This window comes from Ahaetulla prasina, chromosome 1 (assembly GCF_028640845.1).
Source record: "Ahaetulla prasina isolate Xishuangbanna chromosome 1, ASM2864084v1, whole genome shotgun sequence".
Lineage (NCBI taxonomy): Eukaryota > Metazoa > Chordata > Lepidosauria > Squamata > Colubridae > Ahaetulla > Ahaetulla prasina.
This window is the reverse complement of record NC_080539.1, coordinates 216,069,838-216,093,156: the sequence shown is the minus strand read 5'-3', so window position 1 is coordinate 216,093,156 and position 23,319 is coordinate 216,069,838. Positions and strand designations below refer to the sequence as shown.

Here is a 23,319-nt window from a genome sequence, read left to right as displayed (position 1 = left end):
AGCAAGTTCTGCATTTATAGCTATAATAATTTACAGCTCTGTGTTGTTTACCTAATAATTATCTAGTCAGCATCCCAGTATGAGTTCCATTGCAGTTTTAGACTTGCTGCTTTCATTGGAAAATGTTATTAATTCTGCAAATAGTGTAATATTAAAATGTAGGTTTACAGAATGTACGTGTGTAATAATGTGCATAATGATGTACGTATTGCTTTGTGTGTCTTCAGAAGAGACCCGCTTTCAAGCAAATCATTTCGATTTTGGACTCCATGTCAAATGATAGCAACCTTCCAGACCAATGCAATTCATTCCTGCATAACAAGGCAGAATGGCGGTGAGTCCTCGTAATTCTCACCAATAATTATGACATTACCTGTGGGGAGAAACCAAGTATTTTTTCCAGAAAAATACACGGCCAAAATTAGACACCCAGTGTTTGAATTTTCAAAATTGTGCAACCCCCACCCACAGCCATCACTGTTTCACTGTTAGGTGGGAAAAATTGTGTTTCCCACGACTTGTTCCATGGTGGTACTTTTTCTGCATAATGATGATCAGAAACAAGTTTGCAAATTGTGTTTGGTATATTTAGAAGCAACGAGTTGGTTTAAATCAGATGTACAGCAAAATGGCCAAATCAGCCCCCCCCCCAAATTAAATTTGTAAGCGTTAAGAATGATAGTAAGGGATAGCAAACAGCTATGAATCAAGGGACCAGAACTAAGTTGCAAAATTTGGGAAGAAAATGTTCTTGTCCATAATTTATTAGTCATCCAGAGCCAGAAAAGCAGGATAATCAGCATGGAGTAAGCAGATGTAATATTTGCCATCTTAAAAATTTGCCGTCATTATTGGGTCATTTTCATAGACATGTTACTGCAAAACTCTCTTCTGTTTTTCACTGATCCTTGAAAAATTCTCCAGGGAATTGTCAGACTCTAGACTGAATTTATGAAGCAGTATGTATCCTGGCTACCTGTTTTTGGTATCTCTTGTTCTTTCCCAGGTTACACAGCTATAATATTATGTGTGCAAGTGGTTACTAAATTGAAAGAGTTTGGGTTTTAATCATTTGTACTTAAATTAGACTTTGCTGTTTCCATTGATCTAGGTGAGTGTTCTCTTAAGTATATCAGACTTTCCATCCACTATTAACACCCTTCATTTGTGGTACCTTCTGTGCTAAAAGTTGTTCTTTACTGGATAAATTTGAGCATACTTTTTTCAGACATAAATCCTGTGAAATTCAGCTGGGCTTATTCCAGAGAAGTAGTTTTATGTCCAATCTTTAAATCACTCCAATCAGATGTGTGCATAAATATAGAAATAAAATATATGGGTACATTTAAAACAGCTTTGCTTAGGTACAGATGAAAAAGGATCTGTACAAGAAGAGGATAATACAAACGAATTTTGCTGTAGTCTAAATTAAGAAACCTTGGCCATTCTCCAGGTAATGCAGAGCACAATTTAGTAGTCTACTTGATGGTTATATGCCTGCCTCATTTGAAGACTGGCAAAGATAGACCATGCAAGAAAGATTAGAGAGATCTCAGCATGCAAATAATATTTAAAATCCCAGGATGAATAAGGATTTGCCAATATAAAACATCCTAAACTTTAAGGGGGGGAAATAGTGGTGAACTGATAACAAGCAAGGGAATTTTACTGCAGGGATGGAAAATGTGAGCACAGATGGGAGGTTTGACCCAAGTCACATGATGCAAGTATAAATAGCTTGTTTTAGAACTGACATTCTTCTTGCACTGACTCAGCAGTGTGGCAATAATCCACACTAGCACAGCCCTCTGAAGATCAGGATGTATTGTGCCATCTACTGATGCAAACTGCAAACTGCACTGGAGAGAAAGCTTCAAGCTTCCTATAATTCTGCGTGATGAATCCTTTCCATAGAATATTAAACACCTGTACGTACTCAAGAGCAGTCCCACTTATTTTCTACAAAGTGTATTTAGGATTACAGAATTTCTAGATATGTTTAGGTTTTCCAATTGAAGCCAGGCAACCTGCATGGCTTTTTACAGATTGCTAAACTGGGAAATGGTTTCTAATGTTATTAAGAACTTGAAGTAGCTAGCTAGGGCCTGCCTTTTGTTTTTTTTTTAAAAAAAGGATGATTGTTTAGATTTGTAAGGCAGCAATACAATATAAAGCTGTTGCATATGTCAATGCAAGTATATAAGTATATTTTTGAAAGTACAGTCTTGGTAACAATTTTTGAGATCTCTAGGAGTCACACCCAAGTATTTCTGGAGGACATATGTACCCCAGGATCTCAACTTGTGCATATCTGTTCTAGAGAGGATTAAATCTTATTGTATTTAGAAACTTAGGTGAAAATAATAACGAGGAGGAGACATAAAATAAAACTTGGGCAAAACAGGGAATTATGCCATGTTCTATTACATGATCACCAATGCTCAATGTAAATTAATAAATTTGTAGAATAAGATATATTAATTGAGCAATGTATAGAAGCATTCTGTTCAATTACACTTTTATTATATATTTTTAAAGAATTCAGCCTTTTAAAGAAACTAACCTTTCTCTACAAAGTGCTTTCTTGTCTAATGAAGAGAGATAATTAAAATACATATACCATATAATTTTGACATTTAGAAAATGTTATTAAGGACAAAGACTTTAAAAGTTGGATAACAGTTTGATACATTTTAAAATAAACAAATAAACAGTACAAATGAAGCAGTGCAAGTGGTTTTTTATTTAAGATTCTCTCTGTGCCAATGCATCAGATGTCCTTCAGGTTTGAATCAAAACGAACATGGTTTAGCGTGATGTCTGATTCAAACAAACTGTAAGATAGCATCCTTAGATTATACAGGGTTTCATTGGCATTTTGGCTTCAGAAGTTTCCCATACATTGTCCAAAAAAAGTGACAAAGAAATATAAAACATCGGTTTTATGTTTCTCATCGTGTCTGGTTAAGCCTGCAAAATTGGATTTGGATCAAGGCTGCACCACCAACTATTAAATAGATTATATTATTTGGCAAAACTGAGTCTTGGGTCTTATTCCTAGGGCCCTGTTGTACTTCAAGCATCCCTGACAATTATTTGCCTTAGGCCACACCAGTTGACAGTTAGGGTCATTTTGGGGTCAGGCATGCAATTTAGGCAAAAGAATTGGTAGTAAGATTCACAGGGACCCTTGGATCACAGTTCTAAGGATCTTTTCTAACCAGACAATAGCAAGCACAGCAAAAAAGAATCCTGGTGCCTTGAACCTTGAAAAGTTTTAAGTGACAGGAAAACCATGCTTCAAATCAGGAATGGAAACCATTTTGGTTAATTTAAGGAAAACCTAGCAAAAGGGCTTAGCTACCAAACAGTAAATCTGAATGATAGAAATAATGTAATATGAAGCTTACACTCCATCCTTCATATTTTAGAGGTATTCAGTGATTCCCCACATAGAATTTTCTTTTGTACCTTCAAGTTTATTCCTCTCAATAAAACAATTTTACAGTGCAAGTCTACATTTATTTAGTTAGTTAATTTTTACGGTCACCCAATCAGAAACAACTCTGAGCAACCTTAAAAAATAACACCGTGATCAGTAAGGTTTACTTGTACTGATGATGGGTCAGTATGTTTGGGGCTGACTTCTGAATATACATACAACTATGCTGTAAAACTCCTTCCTCAGTTCAACTTAAAAGTTACCTTGATCATCATGCATACACTTTTCTGGGATGTTGACATGTTATGGATAATTAAAATGTTAATTACTATTATTTCAAATGCAGTAGGAATTCTGTTTCTTTAAAATTCAAATGGTAATAGCTGATCTATTAAACTAGGTTTAAGCCACTATACCATGAAACCCTGTAAATCTAAGGATGCTATCTTACTAAGTGACTAGGTTTAATAGAACTATTAATAGATAGTATTAATAGATTAATACCATTAATAGATCTATGATCTATTAAACTAAGCTGGACTAACAGACTTCCAAGGTCCCTGCCAACTCTATTATTCTATATTCTATGATCTGCTACCTAAAGTAAGATATATAAGTCAGCTTATATATCATAGGCCTGTAAAAGCTTTGCCACTCTTGCAGCAAAATACAGTGGGGCTGAGATGGATAGATTTCTAAGCTTGGAAAATGGATCATCATGCTTCAGACTTCAAGAGTGGAGGAGTCCTTTTCCTAATAAAAAAAAGAAAAGTAGCCCAATAGGAAAAAAGCTAGGAATGAAATATTTTCCTCAGATGTGCTACTGATTTTATATAGAAGCAAAAAATATTGTGTTACTGAGACTCATTGGAAAGTGTATTTCAAAGCAGTGGAAAAGACTAGAATTCACTTTCAGCTCATCTTCATATCTGGAGATGCCTCATTAATTATTTTTAAAGGGCAAGTCTACATTATTCATAAATACTTGTAAATAAATTGCATAATAAAAAAAACAGCCTTGGTCCAAGCCTATAGGAAAGTATCTTAAATTATATTTTTCTGCTTCAGTTTTAAATTAGAATTTCCCCTACTTTTCCAACAAAACGTCTTGCTACGGACATGGTCTGTGACACTTTATTGAACCAGGTGATGATTTCTAATCATATTGGGGCATTTCCAGATATTGTTCTCAAACAGCACACTTAATTGTACTTATATGTTGATTCAATCTCATTGTTTCATACTAATATATGAAGAGAACAAATGACAAATTCAAGGACTTAATTGTTCAGAATGAAGCTCCTCTGGGTTTGAAGCAGAGATGGGTTTCAGCAGGTTCTAACCAGTTCTGGAGAACCGGTAGTGGAAATTTTGAGTAGTTCGGAGAACCGATAAATACCACCTCTGTCTGGCCTTGCCCCCATCTATTCTCTGCCTCCCGAGTCCCAGCTGATCAGGAGGAAATGGGGATTTTGCAGTGTCCTTCCGCTGGAGTGGGGTGGGAATGGAGATTTTACAGTATCCTTCCCCTGCCACGCCCACCAAGCCACGCCCGCCAAGCCATGCCACGCCTACCAAGCCACACCCACATAACTGGTTGTAAAAAAAATTGAAACCTACCACTGGTTTGAAGAAGGGACCCTCTTGGTTTGACCCTTTCCCTTTCTTCGATGGGTTGAGGCTGGGAGATAGTGAGTGGAAAAGGGGGCTTGAGAAGGTGTCTGAGATGGATGATTGAAGTAGCAACACATGGAGCCTGGCAAGCCTCAACTTGCATCAGGCTTCAAAAAGAGAACCTCTTCTTTTTGTTTGGGGTTCAAACAAATCTCTGCTCTGCTAATTAAATGTCCTACTTGAAACAGCACTATACTTTTCTCCCCTTCACATTTCATTAACATTCGTATGGAAAAATATTTGTGAACATTTTTTTATCCTGCCAAGGGAAGGTACAATTTAACAAATTTCTCTCTCTTGATTTAGATGTGAAATCGAGGCCACCTTAGAAAGGCTGAAGAGATTGGAACGTGATCTGAGCTTTAAGGAACAGGAACTAAAGGAAAGGGAAAAACGCTTGAGAATGTGGGAGCAGAAGCTAACTGAACAATCCAACACACCTGTAAGTACTGTTGTATTGTTTTTGTTTAAAAATAGAATCAGAAAATCCAACAAAAACTTGAATCTAAGAAATGTCTTAAGCTACACATTGCGCTCATATGGTTGAACTGTCATATTTTCCTGCTTTGAACTGTAAGTGGCCATGTTTTGTTAGTCATGTCTTTTGAAACTGATTTCAATTAAAATTGTTGGGAAGTATAGGTGAAGGCTTTGAGAAATAAAGCAACTTTATTATAATGCTTTATTAAAGTCCAAGTAAATTATTCTTAAATTTGCATTGAAAATAGGGTATCGTCCATCTAAGTTAATGTGGCATATTGTAAATTTCAATGCAATAATCTGGAGCTTATTCTCAGATAAGCCGATGTTGGATTGCAATCTACAGTAAATGCCATTATTCTCTGGGTTTTGTCTTACAGCTAGCCATATATATTATTAGGGCTACACAAAGATCCATATTTAAAATTATGTGGCACTATTCACAGAGAAATACAGGAAAGGCAACATGAATGCCCACATAACTCCAAAAAATATTTTCCCTTTTGAATCTGGATTGCTACACATACTGATAGAATTTTAGCATAATTATTTATCTCTTGGCTAACCAACTGAAAAAAAAAAGATTTAAATGAATCATAGATGAAATCTACAAAATTCAAAGGGCTTAACCAAAGATGTACTAGGTCTTATATCTAATTTAATGTCCCAAAACATCAAAATACAATTGGAGGTCTTGCTAAAGTTGAGAAGCAGAAATCTCCTGCAATTCCATGGAAAGAAATAGCATGTCCTAGTCAGTTTCACCTACACTGATGCCTCTGTTATGGAGGCATATCAGATCTCTCAACCCTGTAGCTTAATTCTGAATCACTGTATTGTGAAACTGTCATAATATTAAGAACTTTGGTCAGTTGGGATGTTTTGTTTTTTTTAAAATAAAAAATACCGGTAGCTATTACACTCATGTCCCACTTTTCCTTCAAGAAGTACAGAGCATCTGATTGGGGGAGAATCTGGGATCTCCACGTAAGAAACTGAACAGACTGTGATCTGCTTTGCTTTGTGCCTTCAGGCTGCTTCATGGATTGTACATTTTCAGAAGCAAATGGATATGTTTCAGGCATTGGATTCTGTTACGGAAATGACAAATCTTGTTGCTGTAAGATATATTGAGATGAGAGCATGGCTGTATAATTAGTGCAGCACAGGAAGGAGGTTCAGATTTTTCTTCCCATTAATATAATGCAATCCATAAAAGTAGTGATTTTAGACGGAATCAGGTGGGAGAGGCATAGAAATTGCACTGGGGAACCATTTGCATTCATGTCTAAATGACTGTTTTGCTGTATAAAGGGCAAAACATAAGTAACATTTTCTATCTAAATCTGAATCTTGCTTCCTAAAGGAGTCATCATCGCTTAATTTCATATGCAGTGAAATGATATATATGCCCAAGTTTAATGGCTGCACAGAATCCGATATATATATATATATAGTAGCTTTCAAGCAGAACACGATTCCCTTAACATCTTATGACATCTGTTCGAAGCAAACAGCCAAGCTTCTATTTGCATTATTTAATTACTGTATGTTGCATTTTACTTCTGCCCAAACTGATGAGCTAATAGTCTTCATCCACCACTGCCTCTTGATCCAGCATTCATTTGCAACGTTTATCAAACCTGCAGATGTTGCAGAGTGTTGTCCATCTGTGCTTCCCTCTGCAGAGTGCATTGTACTTACCATTTAATCTAAGTTGGGATTTTGGCCTGTTCACTCTCCCTGCACCTTCTTTCTGAGGCACAGCTTAATGGCATCCGTATGAATGACACTGCATGTGTATTCCAGCTGTGAACATGGAGTAGCCTATAATGATGAAGCATGAGTGTTTCCCAGAAGCAAGATGTTCTCTGTTCTCTCTAGGTAGCCCGTAGGCTTCCTTTAATGTCTGCAAAGATTGAGTAGCTAAGATATAGGCCATCACCTATGTGGTTCACAGCATGAAACATAGCCGTAATGAGCTGATCTTTTCCCTGAGTGAGGCTAAGGGATTTTTATCCTGCACTATTGCTTTTTGCTGTGACTTTTTACTGGCTGGCTTTGCTGAGGGAAAGTGTTGTGCTCAAGTCTATTGTGCTCAACGTAAACTTCTTTTCTATAGGATATTAATACAACCCTTCTATGGCAAGCAAATGCCCGTTTCTTGAAAAGGGAAGGCTAAAATGATATTGAAAGTGAAGTACTTTTAAGCCCCGGGACCTATAGCTGAAAAGGCTTCTGTCAGATTTTTGAATAATGAAAAGCCTTGCCGCTTCCAAACCACCTTTCCCTCCCATTTCCCTTCGCTTCTTAAGAAATTAACTTCAGAATTCATCTACATATAAAAACAAATTGCAGATGTTTTGTGAGTCTTGTCAAGCAGTGGCCTGTATTTGAGAGAATGGAAGCAGGAGCAAATACATATCTGGATAAAAGAGGAAGAAAGAGCTGAACTGATATGCATATTTTTCTTCTTTTTCCGGAGAATTCAAATCCCAGTGAATAAAAGCTCATGATTTGGTTCCATAAAGGACATTTGAAAAGGGTATTATATTGCTGGCCTGTCTTTAAAATGCTTCTTTTGCTAAAAAAAATGTTAAAAAAAAGAGTTGACCTGTGGGAGTCATTAGCATTTGTAAACCATCTCAAGCCTTTGGCCTCTTCAGGAGGTTTGAAGGAGTAAAAATGAGACATTGGCCCCATAGTTACACACTGAGGCAATAGATCCCATAAAGGGCGCAGCTTCCTAGATTGCAGGCAACGGGTCACATGATTGGAAGCTCATCTTTGCAGCTTTTAAAAATACATTTCTCACATGTAAAGTGGCATGACTAATAAAAGGCCGCCGGTAGGATTAGGTGCATCTTGGATTAGCACCAAGTTTAGCATCCTGTCAATGAGATCTTGCTCTCCCTTGATCGAGAAACAGAGCTTGGCACGGATAAAGATTGAAAGCTACAGATTTGTGCAGTGAGTTGTATAAGGCAGAGCAAAACCATCTGTGGTCCAAGATGGATAACAAAAAATCCAAACTCTTGTTTTTCAGGTGAAAAACAACAGTAGGGTGTTTATAAAAATAAAAATTACAATACGGCCCTATTGTTTGGGCTTGCTTCACGTTTGAAATGATTTCTCCCGCAGGAATTTTATCTAAACTAAACCCCATTGCTAGAGAAATTAACCTAAAGACAGGGTGGAGAGTATGGGTTGCGATATTGCAGAGTTATTTTGAAGCATGCTCCAGCTTTATAGCAGAGAGTTATGCTACAATCAAGGTCAAAACAGGCAAGAGGTTAGCTGCTTCAGTCTAGTTGATGTGCCCATTTTGTTATGTAGATAGCTGCTCGACTCTTTCTTCCCCTTTGCTAGCTCCTGACAAGAGATGCCCTTTCAGAAGCTGCTATTTTCATCTCAAGACAAGCTTCGAGCTCAGCAGAGTGAAGGATTGCCTTGATATACAAATAACAACTTGCAAGAGGCGGGGCAAGGAAATTCTCTTCTCTGCCGGTAGTAGTCTTGAGGCAGCTCAGGGTTTACATAATCGAAATATAATGCCGTTGCACCAATTTTGATTTTAGGGTTTTTTTTTTGGCTCCAAGGCATTTAATCTGGGATTACTGCTTTTGAAAATTCACTTCAGATGGGGCATAGGTGAATAAATACTGAAGTACAGTTCCTTTAATGCTGAGTAACTACGCTCGGCCATGTCACTCCAAGAAATTAGAACAAAAGTAGGGAGTAGCTTAAAGGCAAGATTAAGGTGGTTGCCTTTTTCTTCTTTTTTTCAAAGTAAACATTCTTTGTTCATGTCTGTTTCTAATAGTTCAGATTTAACATGTGATGGTAAAAAGGCAAGTTTTGTGAGCTTGTTTTTTCACTGTTCCAGTAAGAACAGGAAATATTTACAGTCCTTCTACAGGGACATCCTTTACTGCAAAAGTGATTCAATCTTTTTAAGCCGGGAAGCTCAGCTCATTGTCAGTTTGGGGAAGAAATTCTCATTTTTATTTATTTATTTTTAAAAAAGAAAAGCTTAATTAATATGCAAGAATTAGCGTATAGAACTTATGTCAGGAATTGGAAGCAGATGGAGACACATGCTAAGCAGAGAGTTTTCAAGTTTAGGGACTAAGCAGCAGCTGCTCAGCACCTGCTCTGTCATTGTCAAACATCGTGGTGACATTGACATGGAATTGAAAGGAGGACAAATTGAGCAGTTTTGTGGATATATTATGGAAACTCATCCCTCTTAGTCCTGATTTACGCATCCAAATACTGGCTACTTGTAATATAACTCAAGAGCATTCAGTGTAGCAAGCCATCAGTATGAAGCAGCCTTATTATTTATTTGGGGTATTTTTTTTAACGCACTGATGCAGATACACACAGATCTTTCTTTTTTCCCCACAATATGCAATTTGGAGCTGTAGAGACAAGTGATAATAAACTTGAACGGAATAGGAAGGTGTTTCAAACAAATGGCCAGTTGCAGGGCTCAAGCTACATCTGCTGCAGCATGAGGCAATCTTCATTCAAGAACATTTATACTAAAATTAGTACAGTTGGATTATTCTGGGGTTGGTGTGTTTAGCTTTCCAGTTGTCTTAAAGCTCCATAATATACTAAGCCGTCCACTTTCTGAATGGCGTGAACAAACCATAGTTTGCCCTCCACTGAGCTTTGTTTCTTGGTCCCATCTCTTTTGGGAACCACAGCAAAGCCCGTGTCAAACTTTCAATATGTGGTTACAGGAGAATCAGATGGGCAACAACTATAGTAGGTTTTCCAGGTGATCTTGGCTGCTTTCAGAGTCTCTAAATCAGTGGCCCCCAACTTTTTGGGCACCAAGGACCAGTTCTGTAGAGAGGTTTTTTCGCAGACTGGAGCAGCCATGGTTTCAAGTGTTGCCTGCATCCCTTGGATGGAGCTTCTCTTGTTTGCGTGGCCCAGTTTCTGGCATGCTGTGCCCCGGTCTCGGTCCATGGACCGGGGATTGGGGATTCTGCTCTAGACAAAAGACCCAACATATAAACTTTGTCTCATTTTGGACTTTTCTAAAGAACTTCCACATTTTGAAATAGTTTATATACTTTTATTGGCTAGCCAGGGGTGTTGAAAAAATATCCCGAGAGAAGGCAGTGGCAAGCATTTTTATATTTCCTTAGTAAATTACATGGATGTGTCTGTAAAGCAGAGATGGGAAATTATGGCCCCTTTATGATTTGTGGACTTCAACTTGAAGTCCACAAGTCATAAAAGGGCCATAGTTCCCTACCCCTGCTGTAAAGGAATCAGGCATTGAACTAAAGCTGAAGTAGAGTTTTATTTTATTTATCTAAAAGGAGGTCTCTGTGGCAAATGGCAAAGCCAAACATTTAAAGTATTCTTCCAGTAGAGACCTTTTATTCATTCAGAGGTTTGTCCTGTTTGTATAGCTCACTTTTCCTTATCCCACATGGATTGGAACACACTTTGCATTGATTCTCCACTTCACCAATTGTTTTTTTGTAACAAATTAATAGGATACGTAATACTGAGCCAGAGTGATAACTCAAGACTACCATGGCTGTGTTTTGAGATTTGGATCCTGCGATTCTACTCCAACTTCTTACAGCTCTGTCATGCTAGCCTTCAAAACTAGAAAGTATATTTAAGCATTGTTTTGGCCTGAGTTTGAACATGCATTTCTTTGTATGATTAGGCTGAGAAGAAATAAATTATATGAAGAAAGAAACGGCTTAGCCCAATCACTGGCAATGGCTGCAATTTTAAGCTTCACATCAAATACATTATCAGGAACCTTAAAAAGCCAGAAAGCTCTATCAGAATGGCCATGTAATATCTGCCCTATTAGTTGTTGCAAAAACACAGCTGGTGGGTGCAGTATCCGTGCATTAATGCAGAGCCTTTCACTTTTTTTTCCAGGAAGTAGGTTGTCAAGGGGACAGCCAAAAAGTCTCATTCAGGCAGTAGCTAATAGTTTGTATAGACAAAAGAAATGTCCAGCAATTGCCAATGAAGTGGAATGGGAATAAAATATGACATAATACATTTTTTACCCTCACAAATGCCTCTGCTTGGTAAGATCACAACTTGCCCATTTTCCTTTATGCATAGCCATAGAGTAGAGTGCATATACCGTAGACTTCCCTTTGCATCGATAGTCTCCCACCCTCCTTGTCTCCAGGCAGACCCCCCAAAACTCTTGAACAAGCAAGCATAAGAAGATAGCAGAGGGTAGGAATATAAAATCATTCTCTGACAGAAAGGGGCCCATCAGCAAAAGGGGTTAATTGAATGCCATCCCCTTTGAGAGTATGAAGCTTTTGAGAGTTCCTTAGGATTCTCTCAGAATAAGTATTTATCTTGTCTTCTGGAATCTTTTCATGTAGTGTAGCCTGCGTGTGGGGACGGATTTATGTCATACAGCTGTAACATACAGACCGCTTTATTTTTAAAAAAATCTCTGTGTGGCAATACACCACTTCTATGTATTCTTGAATGGGATGCGGTGGCTCAGCGGCTAAGATGCTGAGCTTGTCGATCGAAAGGTCGGCAGTTCAGCGGTTTGAATCCCTAGTGCTGCCGTGTAACGGGGTGAGCTCCCATTACTTGTCCCAGCTTTTGCCAACCTAGAAGTTTGAAAGCATGTAAAAAATGCAAGTAGAAAAATAGGGACCACCTTTGATGGAAAGGTAACAGCGTTCCGTGCGCCTTTGGTGTTTAGTTATGCCGGCCACATGACCATGGAGATGTCTTCGGACAGCGCTGGCTCTTCGCCTTTGAAACGGAGATGAGCACCGCCCCCTAGAGTTGGGAACGACTATATATGTGCGAAACTTTACCTTTACCCAGTGGTGGGATTCAAGTAATTTAACAACCAGTTCTCCGCCCTAATGATTTCTTCCAACAACCAGTTTGCCAAACTGCTCAGAAAGTTAACAACCGGTTCTCCCGAAGTGGTGCAAACTGGCTGAATCCCACCACTGCCTTTACCTATGTATTCTTGGCAGCCACTGTCCAGGAGATGGAGGCTGTTGTGTCCATCATAACTTGTGGCATCAAATACTATCCTACAGGAAATAATGGGAAATTCTTTTTGTATTAAGGAGCTGTCATAAAATATCACAGCATGTGCATTGCTCTAGAGCTGAAACCTTGTATCTATTAATTGTTATTTTCCAGTAAAAAAAAGTATGAATTGTTTATTAATTCTGATGAGATAGAATTTTATTTATTTCTCCAGAATTAATTTGATTGTCAACCACTGGTAGCTTTTGATTCCGATTAAAAAATGGGCACATAAAACAGACATAAGCCATATACAGTTTTGAAGAGGCACACTTTTTGTCAGTCAGGAATATTTCTTCCCTGTATGAGACTCTGGAATATATATTTATTTATTACACACACACACAGAGAGAGAGAGAGAGAGAGAAAACAAAATATGTTTTGATTGTTTTTCCTTTTGCTTTGTTAAAAATATTCTCAGACTAGATTGTACTACCAAAAAGAAACAAATACCCCGGTCTTCTAATGATACATAAAATTTATATCTTATGTTGCTTATATATATGCCATAGGTTTCTGATAGTTTTATGGAGTTACAATAGACCAAGTCCTTAAAAAAATAAATGCTGACTTGGCATTTTGTATTAAAATTCACTAATCATTTTACTTTCTGTTTACTGCTAACTAATCTGGTGGTGGTCTTTTGCTGGGATTTTAATTGGTTTCTAATTTTCCTTTCCCCTCTCCCTCTGTCCTTCCTTTCCTTTTTCATTAGTTTTGCTTCCCTTTTGCTGCCAGAATGTCTGAGGCATCTTACTTTGAATCTAAAACAGAGGAATCAAACAGTGCAGAGATGTCATGTCAGATTACCGCCGCAAGTAATGGGGAGGTAGCTGGCATGAACCAGAGTCTGAAGGCCTTGATGATGCAAGGTTTTGGGGATGTCTTCTCTATGAATGAAGCGGGATCCACCGTGCATTCTGGAATGCAGATCAATATGCAAGCCAAAAAGAATTCTTCCAAAACCACCTCTATGAGAAAAGGGAAGAAGGTCAACCTGGCGCTGGGGTTCCATGAATTCGACTTATCTGATGAGGATGATGAGGATGATGATACCGATGAGGAGATCGATTTTGAGGATGACAGTGATTAGCAGTAAAGGAAAGCTGTAAGGACTCTAGTCTGGCGTCTGTTACAAAAGGGAGAGAAAGAAGAACATTGAGAAAAAAAAATCCTATGTTTTTCATTTCTGAGTAAGATCAGAGCACCATTTTGTTGCACAGAACCATTATGTTTTCTTATTTGTGAGAAATCATGTTCCTTATGTTTATTCCCTCTGTGGTTTCTTTTTGTTTTTTGTTTTTGCTTTCAAATTTAAAATTAATTTAAACAATTTTGGGTTTTTGTTTGTTTAAGTTTTTTTGTTTTGTTTACGTTGACCTATTGTTGACATCGTTATGGCTCAACACTATACTTATGCTGAAACCGCTGGAGTTTTCTTTTAAGTATACATCTATCATTGTTCCTTCCTCCTGTAGGTTTCTTGAGCAGGTTAACAGATAAAATTACAATCCCATTTGGGGTTTCCCTGCATGTTCTATAGCTGTAATTCCAAAGATTCATACATATAGCAGTGGGCTGTATTCTAGAGTTAGTTTGGTATAGTGGTTAAGGCATCAGGCTAGAAACCAGAAGATTATGAGTTCTAGTCCCATCTTGGCCACAAAACAGGGTGAGTAACCTTGGGCCAGTCCATTTCCCTCCGCCCTAGGAAGGAGGCAAGGGCAAATCACTTCTGAAAAACCTTGCCAAGAAAACTGCAGGGACTTGTCCAGATGGTTACCAGGAATCAACAATGACTAAAAGGCATGCACAAATGTATATATATTAAGATTTATAGGAAACAAACATTTTCAAATGCTCGTTTTATCTGGCAGTACAGCTCACCTATTTAAGAGAATAGAATTGGTTTTACCGATTCTAATATAGATTTCCTGCCATACAAGTAACATGTCCTTAGCATTATTGTAAAATAAGTTTTTTTTAAAAATCTAATCCAGACAAAGACTTCTTGAATAGCTGGATTGCTCTTGTGTGATAAATATATATTTTCCACACTGTTGCTTATTTATTCTCATTTCTGTCTGTTTCCTGCTGATAAAAATCTCAGTAAAAATGAAAAAAGGAACACAATGCAATGATATTTAAATCCACCAACTTCTTCTGTCAAAGCAAACATAAAATTCAGATTTCCTCAAAGTATGATTATATTTTAAACAAAATTTTATAGAAACAACCTAGGATCCTAGTTAGGGCTACAACTTGTAGCTGAGTCCTTTGGTTAATTTAAACAAAACTTTTGATTGAATAGGACCTTCCACTTAATCAGGCCACATATTTTTAAGAATGTTCATTTTTTAAGAATTTAGGAATCTATAAAATGATAAAGGGCTTCCTTACTTCTTGCACACTTTTTTTTCCTTCCCTGGAGTTACTTCTTTTTATTTTACATGTTTTATCATCCTGAAATAATTGAAAGGGAATCCATTGTGTTGATTCTTAAACCCTTCCAGCACATACCTTGCCTAGTCTGCTTTCTCTGCTCTCTATGGTACAGTTCTCAGACAGAAGAAAAGCTGCAAAAAGTTGCTACAGTGACTTGGAAGGCATATCAAATTCAAATCATTATATCTTTAAAAAATGATAGTTTGATTAATCCTATAGCCTCTAGGATATTCCTAAGGATTATAGTCTTAAATTGCAATCTTGGAAGAATATAACGGATGGTAAAGTTAATTTCATGAAGCTTACTTTTTAGTGAACAAGTTTGCCTTGTAAATTATCTTGATTGATAGTTTTCTATGTGCATTGGGCTACAGAAACACAGACATTGGGAAAATACTGATTGCTTGTAGAAACAGGTTCTGAAAGCAGCTCCTTCGCACATATTTCCAACTCATTTAACTTCCCAAGTTTTACCATAGTGCTGAATATTCTAGATTAACTATTAGGACATTACTAAAACTTCATTTTGGATGCTGCATTGTGCTACTGCATATTGCAATCAGATCTTAACATTTCTAAGTTTGGGTAAGCAGTATTATTTTGATAACACTGAAAGTCCTAATCTAGTGTATACAGCAGTGGTTCCCAACCTTTTCTTGTTTGAGGCACAACCTTTTCTTGTTTGAGGCACCCTTGGAAAGCCTTTCAAAAGTTCCCGCCACCCTTATAAGGAAATAGATATTTAAAATCTCCGTAGCTCAAAAGTTCCCGGCACCCTCAAAAGATCTCACGGCACCCCTTAGTGCCGCGGCACACTGGTTGGGAACCACTGGTATACAGCATAATAGTTTATTGTTGTACGAGAAAGCATGGCAGTTATGCTTTAAAATAGTTAAACAGAACTTACTGAGTTTTGGACAACTATTAAAAGCCTATCTGAAATCATACTACAACTTTCCTCACTGTTGATGTATTGACATTATTACCTTCGGCATTCCCCAGCAACATAGCCAATGTGAATTTTGGAAGCTACAGCTACAATACATCTGGAGAGGAACTGTCAGGAAATTGTGTCATATAAAAGTTCCATGGATATATTCTAAGGGAAATCTGAACCTGATAGGAATACTGATTACATAGTAAAGGCTACCTACTGAAGAGAGGAACCTATCTCACATGAAAAGTTGCTACTTGGTCCTGTGTTCTCCTCCTTTCCACCAAATCAAAATATGGATTGTGCAGAAGACCAAGGATGAATCCAGACAGACCAGTGGTTCTCAACCTATTGTCCCTGGGAGGCCACAGTGTCATCACAGGGGGTCTGTGAAGGCTTGAAGAAAAGTTATTATTTAAAGCTTGAGTTAAGTCTGTGGCCACAAAAGGTTTTTAAAAGGAGTCTGTGATGAAGAAAAGGTTGAGTACCACTGAAGTAGACTATAATCTACTTTGGCATAATGCATTGAGAAGTCTCTTTGGAGCTATTCTGTTTTTTCCCTCTTTCATAGATTTTTTTCCCTAAAAGAAAAGATCAATGGTGTCATATAAATTAATAATAGAATACAGTGTCTTTATTAATTAATTAATTTATTTATTAATTAAATTTCTAGACCGCCCTTCTCCCGAAGGACTCAGGGCGGTGTACAGCCTTATTAAAATACATAGATAGACAATAAATTTAAAATAATTTTAAAATGAAATATTTAACCGGCCAATTTAACTAAAAATAGCAAAACCAATTAAAATCAGTACAAAATTTAAAATTTAAAATTTAAAAAACTAAAAAATCTAATCCAGTCCTGCGCACCTGAATAGGTGTGTTTTAAGTTCACGACGGAAGGTTCTAAGATCCGAGAGTTGGCGAAGTCCTGGGGAGCTCGTTCCAGAGGCGGGAGCCCCGCAGAGAAGGCCCTTCCTGGGTGTCGCCAGGCGACACTGCCTAGCTGGCGGCACCCTGAGAGTCCCTCTCTGTGAGGCGCACGGGTCGGTGAGAGGTATTCGGTAGCAGAAGGCGGTCCCGTAAATAGCCCGGCCCTATGCCATGGGCGCTTTAAAGGTGATCACCAACACCTTGAAGCGCACCGGAAGGCCACAGGTAGCCAGTGCAGTCTGCGCAGGATAGGTGTCACCCGGGAGCCACGAGGGCTCCTTCTATCACCAGCGCAGCCGCATTCTGGACTAACTGCAGTCTCCGGATGCCCTTCAAGGGAGCCCCATGTAGAGCATTGCAGTAGTCTAGGCGAGGCGTCACGAGGCGTGGTGACCGTGCATAGGGCATCCCGGTCTAGAAAGGGGCGCAACTGGCGCACCAGGCGAACCTGGTAAAAAGCTCTCCTGGAGGCGGCCGCCAAATGATCTTCAAAGGACAGCCGTTCATCCAGGAGGACGCCCAAGTTGCGCACCCTCTCCATCGGGGCCAATGACTCGCCCCAACAGTCAGCAGCGGCTGCAGCTGACTATGCCGGGATGCCGGCATCCACAGCCACTCTGTCTTGGAGGATTGAGCTTGAGCCTGTTTCTCCCCATCCAGACCCGTCGGCTTCCAGACACCGGGACAGCACTTGATAGCTTCATTGGGGTGGCCGGTGTGGAAAAAGTACAGCTGGGTGTCATCAGCGTACAGCTGGTACCTCACACGAAGCCACTGATGATCTCACCCAGCGGCTTCATATAGATGTTGAACAAGAGGGTGAGAGAATCGACCCTCGGCACCCACAAGTGAGGCGCCTCGGGCCGACCTCTGCCCCCGTCAACACCGTCTGCGACCCGATCGGAGAGATAGGAGGAGAACCACCGATAAGCGGTGCCTCCACTCCCAATCCCTCCAACCGGCGCAGCAGGATACCATGGTCGATGGTATCAAAAGCCGCTGAGAGGTCTAATAGGACCAGGGCAGAGGAACAACCCCTATCCTGGCCTCAGAGATCATCCTGCGACCAAAGCCGTCTCAGTGCTGTAACCGGGCGGAAACCGGACTGGAGCAGGTCTAGATAGACAGTTTCATCCAGGTGTAAGGAAACTGATATGCCACCATACTCTCTACAACCTTCGCCGTGGCGAAGGTTGGAACAGACGATAATTGCCTAAAACAGCGGGTCCAAGGCAGGCTTCTTGAGGAGGGTCTCACCACCGCCTCTTTCAAGGCGGCGGAAGACTCCCTCCACCAAGGAAGCACTCGTAATTGCCTGGAGCCAGCCTCGTGTCACCTCCTGGGTGGCCAGCACCAACCAGGAGGCACGGGTCCAATAAACATGTGGTGGCATTCAACCTACCCAACAACCTGTCCATGTCCTCGGGAGCCACAGGGTCAAACTCATCCTATAAAATATCACCAAGACCACCCTCGGACGCCTCCCTGAGTCACTGCAATTTTGGTCCAGACCGTCCCGAGCTGAGCGATTTTATCGTATAGATAACGTTAAACTCCTCAGCACGTCCCTGCAACGGGTCATCCCGCTCCCCTGGTGAAGGAGGGCAGGTCACCGAAACAGGGCGGCTGGGCGGTTATCTGCCGGCGCAATGAGGGAGGAGGCGTAGCAACGCCTCGCATCCCTCAATGCCACTAGGTAAGTCCTAGTATAGGACTTCACTAGTGTCGATCAGCCTCGGGCAGCTAGACCTCCAAGAACTCTCAGGCGTCTTCTCCGGCGCTTCATCCCCTCAGCTCCTCGGAGAACCAAGGAGCCGTTTGGGATATTCCTAAGGATTATAGTCTTAAATTGCAATCTTGGAAGAATATAACGGATGGTAAAGTTAATTTCATGAAGCTTACTTTTTAGTGAACAAGTTTGCCTTGTAAATTATCTTGATTGATAGTTTTCTATGTGCATTGGGCTACAGAAACACAGACATTGGGAAAATACTGATTGCTTGTAGAAACAGGTTCTGAAAGCAGCTCCTTCGCACATATTTCCAACTCATTTAACTTCCCAAGTTTTACCATAGTGCTGAATATTCTAGATTAACTATTAGGACATTACTAAAACTTCATTTTGGATGCTGCGTTGTGCTACTGCATGTTGCAATCAGATCTTAACATTTCTAAGTTTGGGTATACAAGCAGTATTATTTTGATAACACTGAAAGTCCTAATCTAGTGTATACAGCAGTGGTTCCCAACCTTTTCTTGTTTGAGGCACAACCTTTTCTTGTTTGAGGCACCCTTGGAAAGCCTTTCAAAAGTTCCCGGCACCCTTATAAGGAAATAGATATTTAAAATCTCCGTAGCTCAAAAGTTCCCGGCACCCTCAAAAGATCTCACGGCACCCCTTAGTGCCGCGGCACACTGGTTGGGAACCACTGGTATACAGCATAATAGTTTATTGTTGTACGAGAAAGCATGGCAGTTATGCTTTAAAATAGTTAAACAGAACTTACTGAGTTTTGGACAACTATTAAAAGCCTATCTGAAATCATACTACAACTTTCCTCACTGTTGATGTATTGACATTATTACCTTCGGCATTCCCCAGCAACATAGCCAATGTGAATTTTGGAAGCTACAGCTACAATACATCTGGAGAGGAACTGTCAGGAAATTGTGTCATATAAAAGTTCCATGGATATATTCTAAGGGAAATCTGAACCTGATAGGAGTACTGATTACATAGTAAAGGCTACCTACTGAAGAGAGGAACCTATCTCACATGAAAAGTTGCTACTTGGTCCTGTTTTCTCCTCCTTTCCACCAAATCAAAATATGGATTGTGCAGAAGACCAAGGATGAATCCAGACAGACCAGTGGTTCTCAACCTATTGTCCCTGGGAGGCCACAGTGTCATCACAGGGGGTCTGTGAAGGCTTGAAGAAAAGTTATTATTTAAAGCTTGAGTTAAGTCTGTGGCCACAAAAGGTTTTTAAAAGGAGTCTGTGATGAAGAAAAGGTTGAGTACCACTGAAGTAGACTATAATCTACTTTGGCATAATGCATTGAGAAGTCTCTTTGGAGCTATTCTGTTTTTTCCCTCTTTCATAGATTTTTTTCCCTAAAAGAAAAGATCAATGGTGTCATATAAATTAATAATAGAATACAGTGTCTTTATCACCCTATGTAATATCCATTGATCACCTAAGGTTATAAATATCTTCTCCCCGGTGTATTAAGTTGTGACAGATCAGAGGAATAATGGATTAATAGGGACAGTGAAATTTACTATTTTAGCATCACAATATCTTCTATACAGTTTAATAAATCTGTTACTTGAGCAACATTTGGTTTGGTAATTCCCCTGAAATCATTGCATTTTTTCCATTTTTGTTTTAATAAAATAGCACAAGAAGCAGTAATAGCTTCTAGTCCCAAATATCTGCTCTATTTTTAGAAGCTAGTAAAAAACATCCTTATTTTCTTTTCAAAACTTGAATCTAATCTATTTTTATTGAAAAGCCTGCCTAAAGCTTACTTGACAGGTAAAGTATAATTCCAGAAACATTACCGAGGGAAACTATCATAAACACTTTCATGTTATTTCAGAAATTTGTAAAGCCGAAATCTGATCAAGCATATTATCATTTTTGGGAGGGGTGTTGTTGTTGTTGTTGTTGTTTTGCTTTTTACACTTTTGAAATGTTTTATATTGATTAATAAGGAGATAATGTTATTTGTATTCCAACTTTGTATGAAAATGTAAATGGAAAGTATTTCAACCATGTTTAGAAAAGTTGAGACTTGTTTTCTGCTGTGCTGTGATAACTCTGTGCCAAAACTACTACACTGTGTGAACAGAATATAAAATTTATATGGAATATGAAATGTTCCACTTCTGCATGGCAAGACCCTTTTTTTGTTATAGTATTTACTTTTTTCATTCTGGTATTTAATTATGTGATGTCTTGCTTCATTCATTTAATGGTTTGCATTTTTAATTATTCACAGGACACCAAAATGTAATCAGCTTTTTTTTTTTTTAACAATTTGGTGTCATAAATCCTAATTTGTTGTGAGCTGTTTTTCTTTGCTTCTCTTTGTTTCCATTTTTGACTTTACAATAAACGTGATGACACTAAAAAAAAAATTATACACAAAAAGCCTGTGGCCCTGATTAAAAACATGATGTTTACATGGGGTACCTAATGATATATCTGCACCAACTTTTAATCTGCGCTTTGTCACCAAATGAATCACAAATGTCCCTTATTACAGTTATTTCCCTTCAGTGTTAATTCATGCATAAGAAGGATGTCATAATCATTCCTACATTAAAACAATTTACAAACAATTCAAATACCGTATATACTCGAGTATAAGCCGAGTTTTTCAGCACGTTTTTTGTGCTGAAAAACGTCCCCTCGGCTTATACTCGAGTATATACGGCTTATACTCGAGTATAAGCCGAGTTTTTCTTCTTCTTTTTCACATTATACCGGATGGTGCAAACTTGGCGGGCTTTTGCATTATAGTGGAAGCCCTGCCGGTGCAGTGAGAGGCGGGCGGGGAGCCGCCAGCCTTCTCGGCTGAGGAGGAGGCTTTCCCTGACCGGTAGCTGCCTCATTTCCCTCCCTCGGCTTATACTCGAGTCCCCAGTTTACCCCAGTTTTTTGGGGTAAAATTGGGGACCTCGGCTTATACTCGGATCGGCTTATATTCGAGTATATACGGTAAATCTATACAGACATGTGCACAAAAAGCATGATTTGCTTAGTGACCACAGTGACTTGATTTATGACTGTTGTAAACATGGACGTAAAATCATTCATATGGTCCCTTGACTTATGACCACAACAACTTTTGATTAAAATTCCGGTACCAATTATGACTTTAAGGTCTATCTATACTGAAAATAATTCTCAACAGTTTCACCCAGTATGGCCAACAGTGAAAGATGCCAGGAATTGTAGTTCTGTAACATGTACAGGGCTATAGGTTTCTTATCCCTGAATACTCTGAAGTAACAACTTTTGCAGACTTTTTGCCCTACACCCTGAGATGGTGCTGGTTTCCTATCAAATGAATTCACTCCAGGATACATAGTCTATGGGCAAATTTGTATACCACACAGAACTATAATGTCTTGGCATATAATAATAATAATAATAATAATAATAATAATAATAATAATAATAATAATAATAATAATAATAATAATAATAATAATAATAATAATAATTTAATTTGTATACCGCCCTTCTCCCGAAGGACTCAGGGCGGTGAACAACCAAGTAAAATACAACCACAGACAAATACAATATTAAAAACAGCCCTTAAAAAACTTATTCAATTTGTCAAAAAAATTTAAAATACAAATTACAGAAATTTAAAACCCAATTAAATTAAATTAAAATTTTAAAATCAAGCCAGTCCAGCCATACGAAATAAATAGGTTTTAAGTTCGCGGCGAAAGGTCCTAAAGTCAGGCAATTGTCGGAGTACAGGGGGAAGCTCGTTCCACAGGGTAGGAGCCCCCACAGAGAAGGCCCTCCCCCTGGGGGCCGCCAGTCGACATTGTTTGGCTGACGGCACCCTAAGGAGTCCCTCTCTATGGGAACGCACTGGGCGCTGGGAGATAGGACTACCTTTACACAGGTAGTCCTCAACTTACAACCACAACTGAGCCCAAAATTTCTATTGTTAAGTGAGAATTTGTTACGTGAGTTTTGCCTCTTTTTACAACCTTTCTTGCCACGGTTGTTAAGTGAATCACTGCAGCTGATAAGTTAATAACAGGGTTGTTAAGTGAATCTGGCTTCCCCATTGACTTTGCTTGTCAGGAGGTTGCAAAATGTGATCACATGACCCTGGGACGCTGCACCGGTCATAAGTATGAATCAGTTGCCAGGCATCTGAATTTTGATCACGTGATCATGCGGTTGCTGCAAAGGTTGTAACTGTGAAAAATGGTCATAAGTCACTTTTTTCAGGGCCGTTGTAACTTTGAATGGTCACTAAATGAACTGCTGTAAGTCAAGGACTACCTGTATCACATTTACCATGGATTAGTTCACAACCAGGAAACTAGTAAAATCAGTAAAAGCCAACTTTTTTTCATCATCTTACTTGGTTACTGGTGATCTTACTCCATTTTTCCCTATTGATTCAATCTCAGCTTATTTAACAATCTGTTGTTGTAAACTGTCCGGACTTAAACTTAGGTGAGATGGGCAGTGTAAATATTTAATAAATAAAAATAAGTTAGTAACTCTGACACATTATTTCTGTTCCCCACCATATCACTAGTGTGCAGTAGTTTTCAGAACTGAGTCTCAAGTCTTAA

General features: G+C 38.9%; 1 protein-coding gene across 2 annotated transcripts in view; it reads left to right on the top strand.

Moving 5' to 3' along the window:
- The window catches only part of MAP3K20 (mitogen-activated protein kinase kinase kinase 20), a 134,869-nt gene that overhangs the window by 78,546 nt on the left and 33,004 nt on the right, over nt 1-23,319 (top strand). For both annotated transcript variants that reach the window (XM_058190445.1, XM_058190437.1), the window contains 2 exons: nt 228-334; nt 5,423-5,558. In XM_058190445.1, coding sequence (XP_058046428.1) covers nt 228-334; nt 5,423-5,558 — 243 coding nt within the window. The remainder of the gene's footprint in view (nt 1-227; nt 335-5,422; nt 5,559-23,319) is intronic.